Source organism: Vigna radiata, unplaced genomic scaffold (genome assembly GCF_000741045.1).
Source record: "Vigna radiata var. radiata cultivar VC1973A unplaced genomic scaffold, Vradiata_ver6 scaffold_108, whole genome shotgun sequence".
In the NCBI taxonomy this organism is placed as follows: Eukaryota; Viridiplantae; Streptophyta; class Magnoliopsida; order Fabales; family Fabaceae; genus Vigna; species Vigna radiata.
In genome coordinates this window covers 460833-470788 of record NW_014543429.1, presented here as the reverse complement: position 1 = coordinate 470788, position 9956 = coordinate 460833, and the positions used below count along the sequence as shown (strand labels likewise).

At 37.5% G+C, this 9956-nt stretch overlaps 1 protein-coding gene across 1 annotated transcript; it reads right to left on the bottom strand.

The window, feature by feature from the left end:
• Positions 1 to 2208: 2208 nt before the first annotated feature.
• On the bottom strand, positions 2209 to 3951 carry LOC106754394. Its single transcript, XM_014636406.1, has 3 exons — positions 3763 to 3951; positions 3133 to 3390; positions 2209 to 2904 (listed from the first exon to the last, which is right to left on the bottom strand). The coding sequence occupies exons 1-3, from the start codon at positions 3949 to 3951 to the stop codon at positions 2209 to 2211; spliced, it is 1143 nt and encodes a 380-aa protein (XP_014491892.1).
• Positions 3952 to 9956: the final 6005 nt, after the last annotated feature.

Here is a 9956-nt window from a genome sequence, read left to right as displayed (position 1 = left end):
ATTAAGTAAAATGTAGGATTTCAAACTAGTTTCTAAGTCATAGAGGGTGTGTTTTGTATCAAATTTAAGTATAAAAATACAGTTTTTGAACCGTTATCACAAACCCAAACTTAGAAATTTGCTTGTCCTCAAGCAAACAAAATGCAACTCAGTCTTCCACCAATCATCACAGTGTTTCAATCACCTTCAAAACTCTTTCTTTCAAGACAAGTAATCACTCAAATATACTCATAAATAGAATTTAGTCAAGATGCACACATGCCGTGATTTCCAATGCTTATCATGGTGTTCACACAATCATATAATATCCAACAGATGTTACTCTCATGAATGATCAATTAGCTAAGCACAGATAAAGTCATAAATTCATGGAATCATTCCTCACCAGAAAAAGTGTTTCACTCAATCACTCAAGTGTTTAAAGATGTGACTCTTTCCCTCTACCATCCACATGCACATAGAACAAAATTGCCTTTCATTTCCCACAATCAATCATTATAACACACACATGTCATCACAAGGACTTTTTCAAGGCTTATAATGTGGTTGGGCTAACAAGAAAAATTAGTTTTTCTAGATCACAAAATCCTTGAGTTAAGAGAGTCATTCAAACATTCATAGTTCAAGCACAAACTCTCTTTTACCAATCTCACTCATTCCCAACTTATCCTTTTCTCTGTATTGAGATTTTCTTTTCATTCTATCTATTATATCTTTTTCATCTTTTCATGCTTTGCTCAACACATTAGCTCAATGCTTATCTTTCTTTCAATTTTCCCAACAACCCCAAACTTGAACCTTAATTAATACCACACAATAGTTCCCAACTTAACTCAAGGTAAAGATTTTTCAAAAGGGATTTCACATATTGTTTAAGTCCTTGGTTCAAAAAGGGTAGAACACATGGTTCTTTTTCATGGGACGAAAATTTTGCATTGGCCAAGAAAAGGCTTGTTCAAAAACGGCATTGATCATATGACACATACATGCAATTCAATCAATCATAGAACCTGGGCAATATCACTCATGCTTTCAAGTAGATAGCAATCATTCAATCAAAAACTCTGGAGTTCAAAAAACTCACTCATAAGCTCAATAATTATTCCAAACATCCCAGATAAATACCCTTCTTAGCATCATAATCACAATCATAATCTCACCAAGCATATGTTTACATAGCTTGTGAACCACCACCTGTCTATCAGAATACAGTGCAATGTCAACATCAATCAATATCAAGCATCATTATGTAACACCCATCATGCAGAAACATCAATCAAACCATCATAACAGATAAAGTGTCACACCAAGTACATTAAAACCTACACTACTAAACAAAAGAAAATAAGGTTCAAATTACAAATCTAGAAAGATAAGTTTAGACAACTTGGTTGCCTCCCAGCAAGCGCTTCTTTAACGTCACTAGCTTGACCCAATAAGCTCACGGATCCACCAACTTCATCACTTTGGAAAGACGTTACACTTCTCCTCGCAAGTAGTGCTTGAGTCTTTAACCATTCACCACCCAACTTCTTTGTGGATCACCAGCAGCCAGATCTGATGACTTGGGCCCATGCCCAATTGTCTTAGCTTAGTATTTCTTTTACTTTTAATTAGACATGTGTAAAATGTGTTAGGCATGTGGGAATTCTAGTCCTATATATAGTCATGCCTACACTTCTTGTACTTACTTTTGACATAATTGAATTGTTTTTCTGTGAACACTCCAGAGCAATTCTACCTTGAAAGTCAAGGCTAAAGAATCCCAAAGGATCTCTTCTGGCCATCTTCCATCTCACACTTCCATTCCTTCATTTTCCATATTCAGCATTTTTCTCACTCTTCCACGTAAGCCAATCCTCTCACGCCACTCGTTCCAATCCGAAGCTCCTGCGTGGCTTGTGTCAGCACTTGTTTGTCACGCCACATCCTCGTGTTTCTCACACCACAGACCACATTCATCATTTTCTCATTCGAAGAAACATCTCCGCTAGGGTTTCTCCTAACTCTAACATAGAGTACCATCTTCAGCCACTGATTCACGTCTTTCTACCGGTAAAACTGTTTTTCTTGCCTAGATCTACCTTATCATCACCATTGCCTTCCCTTTAACCGAATGTTTTTGGTCTTTTCCTTCCATTTCACCGATTCAATCGGTGAAACCTCCCTTTCCACCGAACAAATCACCAAACCTAGGGTTCGTAGCCCTCATCTTCTGTCTTTCGCTGTGTTTTCGACTTCCAACTCGTGTTTTCCTCTACTTCTCGGTGTTTCAGCTCGATCCACGTCAGATCCTAGGACTCCTCGCCGATCTATTTCGGAACGGAGCTCATCAAGATCCACCAATTCAATTGGTCCATGAGGATGCACGTTCTTCACTACGAAAGGCCCTGACCATTTTGACTTCAACTTTCCAGGAAATAGCTTCAGTCTTGAATTAAACAATAACACTTGCTGCCCTGGATTGAACACCCTCTTTATCAACTTCCTGTCATGATAGAATTTTACCTTGTCTTTATAAATCCTAGAGGAGTCATATGCAAGCAACCACATCTCTTCAAGCTCCAGTATTTGCCTCCTGCGTTTATTCTGAGTTTCATGAGGATCAAAATTCAGAAATTTCAGAGCCCATAAAGCTTTATGCTCCATCTCCACTGGCAGATGACATGTTTTCCCATACACCAACTGAAAAGGTGACAAACCCATGGATGTCTTCATAGCCATCCTGTAAGCCCAAAGACCATCATTCAGTTTCTGTGACCAGTTCTTCCTTGATGAGGCAACTATTTTCTCAAAAATCCTCTTTATCTCCTTGTTAGAAACTTCAACTTGGGCATCTGTTTGTGGATGATAAGGTGCAACCACCTTATGTCTTACCCCATAATGTTTGAGGACCTTTGCAAGCTGAAAATTGCAAAAATGAGACCCCCCATCACTAATGAGTACCCTGGGAGTTCCAAAACGTAAGAAAATTTACCTTTTCAAGAATTTAATCACTGTGCTAGCATCATTCTTGGGGCATGCCAAAGCTTCCACCCATTTACTCACATAATCCACCGCCACCAATATATATTCATTGTTGAAAGATGGTGGAAAAGGTCCAACAAAATCAATGCCCCAACAATCAAAGACCTCAACCTCTAAGATGCTTTGTAAAGGCATCTCATGACGTCTTGAGATAGCCCTAATTCTTTGACATCTGTCACAATTTCTGGCCTGATTATGAGCATCTTTAAACAAAGTAGGCCAATAAAACCCTGATTGGAGAATCTTTACAATTGTTCTTTCTCCATTAAAGTGACCCCCATAAGGTGAATCATGACAATGCCAAAGAATTCCTTCTGCTTCTTCTCTGGTTACACATCGCCTCAAAAGATTATCTGCTCCTATCTTAAACAAGAAAGGATCATCCCATACAAACTATTTAACATCATGCAAAAACTTCTTTCTCTGTTGCCAATTTAACTCTTCTGGAATTACTCTTACAACTTTAAAATTAGCCATATCAGCAAACCATGGCCTCTTTTAAATATACAAGAGTGTCTCATCTCAAAAGGATTCCAAGATTTCTTTTTCCTTACTTGTGACTTCATCATTAATTAATTAAGATAGATGGTCGGCAATCAAGTTTTCACTCCCCTTTTTATCAAGAATCTCCACATCAAATTCTTGTAGCAAGAGCACCCACCTAATCAACTATGGCTTTGAATCCGGCTTTGTCAACAAATATTTTATTGCCGCATGATCAGTGTAGATAATCACCTTAGACCCAATAAGATAAGGTCTAAACTTCTCCAAGGCATAGACTATAGCTAGGAACTCCTTCTCAGTGGTGGCATAATTCAACTGAGCTTTATTCAAGACTTTGTTAGCATAATATATGGCGTGAAACACCTTTTCCCTTCTCTGGCCAAGCACAGCTCCTATAGCATAATCACTGGAATCACACATGAGTTCAAAATTTTGAGTTCAATCTGGAGCTACAATCACTGAAGCCGAAACCAATATCTTCTTCAAAACATCAAAAGCCTGCAAACATTAATCACTCATCACAAAAGGTGTGTCTTTAACAAGCAAGTTACTCAAAGGCTTAGCAATCTTTGAGAAGTCTTTAATGACTCTTCTATAGAACCCAGCATGGCCGAAGAAACTCCTGATTCCCTTCACATTTGTTGGTAGTGGAAGTTTTTCAATGACCTCCACTTTGGCTTTATCTACTTCAATCCCCCTAGCAGAAATTTTATGGCCCAAAAAAATTCCTTCAATTACCATAAAATGGCATTTTTCCCAACTAAGCAAAAGGTTTTTTTGGACACATCTTTTGAGCACCACATCTAGGTTTGCCAAACACTTCTGAAAAGAATCACCAAACACTGAAAAATCATCCATGAAGACTTCTATACTCTTCTTTATGAGGTCTGCAAAAATGGTCTGTATACACCTTTGAAACATAATTGGTGCATTGCATAATCCAAATGGCATCTTTCTGTAAGCAAATACACCAAATGGACATGTGAATGTCGTCTTTTCCTTGTCCTTTGGATCTACCACAATCTGATTGTATCCATAATACCCATCCAAGACGTAGTAAAAAGCCTGACCAGTGATAACGGTCTAAAAACCGTTATTTTTATGCTTCAATCTGATATCAAAACACACCCTTTATGGCCTAGAATGAGCTTAGAATCAAGTAAAACACTTAGTCGAGTCACATGAGAGTCAAAAGTTGTTTTTAAAGATATTATGCTTGTTTTTGCATTGTTTTGTAGGGGTTTTATGAGAATTGAAGATGGAAGTGAAGTAGGGAGGACTTAGACTCAAGAAAAGAGGAAAAAGGAAGAACAGAAGAGTCAAGTTCACCGCTCAGCGCCAAATTCCAGCGTTGAGCGCTAGTCTCGTGGGTGGAGTCACTGTTTCTCGCTTGAGCGGCAGTGCTGAGCGTCCTACGATTAGGAGGCAAACTGCTGAGGGACAGATTGGACCCCTGAGCGGCCTGCGGCTTTGAGGGAAACCACTGAGCGGTGGAATGCTGGGCTTGGACTTAAATTTTGTTACTTTTATGTGTTATAATTAGCCCCAGTGCGACCCTCAAAGCAATCTTTTGGCAAGCAGAGACTTCCAGAGCACTTCTACACTCCTTGGAGATGGTTTCTTGGATGCTTAGGCTCCAACTTATCAAATCTAGGGTTTATTCTTCCATTCTTTCATTTAATTCTATCTAGTTTCACCATGTCCATGGTGAACTAAACCTTTTGTTGTTGGGGAACAATGTAATCTTTTGAAACTCTCTTATATTGAAATTCTTATTTTATTCATATGCTTATATTATCCACTGTTGGGTTTCTTATCTCTGGTTAATGCTTTTATCGTCTAACTCATTCGGTAAGAAGATATTTGCCTTTGTCGATATGGGGAGATACGGGGAAGTCATGAACTGATATGAGATTCCTTGATTAAGCAATACTGCCTAAAGATAGGGGTAGGACGATCAATTGTATTTTCCCTTTGTACTTTAATGCATTATTAATTACTCAGGGAAACTAGAGATAGTAAACTAGTAATTAATAATAGGCTCTTTTCGCCAAGGGATTGGGTTTAGAGTAGATAAGAAAGTTTGCATGGCAATTAGATAATAAAGCGAATTAAATAAGAAAAGTAGATATAAGAGGGTGGATAAGATGACATTGTAAACCCCAACAACCTTATTCATTCATATCTTTACTTTGCCAATTGATTCATTTGCATTTGCATGTTTATTTCCGTTTTGCATTCACACTAAAAATTTATTTCTTTTCAAGTCTTATAAGATCATTTTACATGAAAGATAAGGCCTAAGAGTCCCTTGGGAAAACCATACTCGGACTTACCGTTTATATATTACTTGATAACGATCTGGTACACTTGCCAGGGGCTTAACAACCAGTCAATCTTTCTAGCATCTGATCCATAAAAGGAAGGGGAAAGTGGTCCTTCCTAGTGGTCGTATTCAGCTTCCTATAATCAATGCACATCCGTCACCCAATAACTATTCTAGTAGGGATGAGCTCATTCTTCTCATTATGAATCACCGTCATTCCTCCTTTCTTTGGCACAACCTGTAATGGACTTATCCATTCACTATCAGAAATTGGGTAGATAATAGCGACCTCCAAAAGCTTTAACACTTCCTTTCTAACCACCTCCTTCATCACAGGATTTATTCTCCTTTACGATTGACCCACTAGTCTATAATCATTCTCCATGAAAATTTTATGCATGTAGTAGGTCGAGCTTATACCTTTAAGGTTTGAGATTGACCACCCAATAGCTCCTTTGTTGGCTTTCAAAACACCTACCAACCTTTCTTCCTCGTTAGGAGACAAAGAGTAGCTAATGATGACCGGCTTCTCTCCATCTTCTTCTAAGAACACATACTTCAAATGTGATGGTAAAATCTTTAGCTCCAGCTTCTCGTCTTTGACCCCTTCTTTTGCATCAATCTTCTCAAAACTTGCCTCTTCTATTGGGATTTCTTTCAACACCTCCAAATCTGTCAAGCACTGATAACGGTATAAAAACCGTTATTTTTATGTGTAAATTTGATATCAAAACATACCCTTTATGGCTTAGAATGAGCTTATAATCAAGTAAAACACGTAGTTGACTCATATGAGAGTCAAAAGTCGTTTTTAGTGATATTATGCTTTTTTTTGCACTGTTTTGCAGAGTTTTAATGAGAATTAAAGATGGAAGTGAAATAGGGAGGACTTAGACTCAAGAAAAGAGGAAAAAAGGAAGAAAATAAGAGTCAAGTCCACCGCTCAGCGCCAAATTCAAGCGCTGAGCGCCAGAGACGAGGGGGAATTCACTGTTTCTCGCCCAAGCGGTGCCGTTGAGCATCCAAAACGATTAGAGGCAAACCGCTGAGCGATGAGATTGACCACTGAGCGGTCAGACGAATAGAACCATTGAGCGGCCAATTTAGGCGTTGAGCGGTGCAATGTTGGGCTTGGGCTTAAATTATGTTACTTTTATGCTTTATAAATAGCCTCAGTGCGACCCTAAGAGTAATCTTTTGGCACGCAGAGAAGTCCAGAGCAGTTCTACAATCGTTGGAGGCGATTTCTTGGATGCTTAGGCTCCACTTTATCAAATCTAGGGTTTACTCTTCCATTCTTTCATTTAATTTCATCTAGTTTCACCATGTCCATGGTGAACTAAACCCTTTGTTGTTGGGGAACAATGTAATCCTTTGAAACTCTCTTATATTGAAATTCTTATTTTACTCATATGCTTATATTATCAATTGTTGGGTTTCTTATCTATGCTCAATGCTCTTATCGTTTAACTCATTTGGCAAGAAGATATTTGCCTTTGCCGATACGGGAACGTACGGGGAAGTCATGAATTGATAGGAAATTCCTTGATTAAGCAATACTGCCTAGTGATAGGGGTAGGGCGATCAATTGTATTTTGCTTCTGTACTTCAAATGCATTATTAAATACTCAAGGAGACTAGAGATAGTAAACTAGTAATTAATTGTGGGTTCTTTTCGCCAAAGAATTGGGTTTAGGGTAGGCCAAGAATGTTTGCATGAAAATTAGATAATAAAGCGAATTAAATAAGAAAAGTAGATATAAGAGGGCAGATAAGATGAAATTGTAAACCCCAACAACCTCATTCATTCATATCTTTACTTTGCCAATTGATTCACTTGCATTTGCATGTTTATTTCCATTTTGCATTCACACTACAAATTTATTTCTTTTCAAGTCTTATAAGATTAATTTACATGAAAGATAAGGCCTAAGAGTCCCTTGGGAAAACGATACTCAGACTTACCGTTTATATATTACTTGATAACGATCTGGTACACTTGCCAAGGGCTTAACAACTTTTTGGCGTAGTTGTCAGGGACTCGTGGTTTATCTTTTCGAGTAGTGTAATTTGATTAAATTTGACTTGTTTGAATATATTTTGTTTTTGTTCTTTTTGTTTTTTTATTTTTTATATATAACAGTGATTCTAGGGTGTTTGTTTCTTGTTTATGCAAGAGGTCATTCATACTAGAAGTAAGAAAAGCCAGCAACCACTTCTTCAAGGACTTACAGACAGGAGAGGCAAAAGAGTTTGATGTCCATCTAGAGAATTATTTACTTCTTGTTAAGCCACTGGCAAGTGTATCAGATCGTTATCAAGTAATATAATTGGTAAACCCAATATCGTTCTTCCCAAAGGACTCTTAGGCCTTACTTTTCATGTAAACAAATCGCGTAAGACTTGAGAAAAGAATTAATTTGGTGGTTATATGCAAAGAAAAAAAATAAACATGCAATGCAGTTGATTCAATTGGTTTTAAGAAACTATGGAAGAATGGTGTTGTTGGGGTTTACAATTTCATCTTATCCACTCTCATATATCTACTCTTCTTATTTACTTCACTTATTTATCCAATTGCCATGCAAACTTTCTAGTCTACCCTTAACCCAATCCCTTGGTGAAAAGAGCCTATTATTAATTACCGGCTTGCTATCCCTAGCCTCCCCTAGTAACCAAAAATGCAATGCGATCGGTAGAAAATACAATTGACCGTCCTACCCCTATCCCTAGACGATATTAACATAATCAAGGAATTTCTCACCAGTTCATGACATTACCGTACGTCCCCATATCGATAAAGACAAATAACTTTTAATGAATAACTTAAACAATAAAAGCATTAAAGCATAGATGAGAACCCAACAATTGATAAATAAGTATATGACAAGCATATGAAATAAATAAGAATTTGGATATATTGAGAGTTTCAAAAGATTACATTGTTCCCCAACAACAAAGGGTTTAGTTCACCGTAATCATGGTGAAACTAGATGAAATATGATGAAAGAATGGATTAAATAACCCTAAACTTGGTTAATTGGAGCCAAAGCATCAAAGGAACCTCCTCCAAGGTGTGTGGAATGGCTCTGGACGTTTCTCTACCAAAAGAATCCCCTTCTAATTCGCATTGGGGCTATATATAAGCCCGAAAAGATAACAGAAAGATAACAAAAAGATTTACAAAATCTAGCTAAAAAAACAGACAACCGCCCAGGCGCCTAAATTCACTGCTCAACTTTTTGCCTTGTGCCCCTTTGACCGCGCAGCGGTCAGTTTTGTCGCTGAGCGGTTTCCCTCTAATCGCTCTAAGCGCTCAACGGACCATTCTGGCGCTCAACGACTTGCTTGACCCTTCTTTCCATCATTTTTCTCCTTCTTTCATGGGTCCAAGTCCACCTTACTTCACTTCAATCTTTAATTCATGTAAAAACCCTACAGAACAATGTAAAACAAGTATAATATCTCTAAAATCAACTTTTGACTCTCGCAAGACACAACTAAGTGTTTTACTTGATTTAAAGCTCATTCTAAGCCATAAAGGGTGTGCTTTACTATCAATTTTAAGTATGAAAATAACGGTTTTTAGACCGTTATCACAACCCCAAACTTAGAACTTTGCTTGTCCTCAAGCAAACAAGACAAAACTTGGCTTTTCCACTTTTTCATCAAATAATTCACACTTTTCAAAACTCCTTTTTCTCATGACAAGTTACTATACAATTTAAATTTCAGTGGAATCCTACAAAGATGCATGCATGCTTTCAATCCAATTTAGTTCACATAATCAATCTCTTTTCAATAGATGTTTTTGTTCATGAATGATCAATCAACTAAGCATAGATGTAAACATGGATTTAACAATTCTCACTAAGCAAGTTTTTCACTCAATCTCTCAAGTGTTTAGGAGGTCACTCTACTCTCTACTGTTCACATGTCACATCAAACAATATTGTCATTCATGTAAAACAATCATAATCTTCACATGCATATGTCATCACAAGGACTTTTTCCAAGGCTTGTATTGTAAGAGAGTTTAAATCATTATTCAAAGTTCAAGCACACTCTTTTTTCAACCAATCTCACTCATTCCCAACTT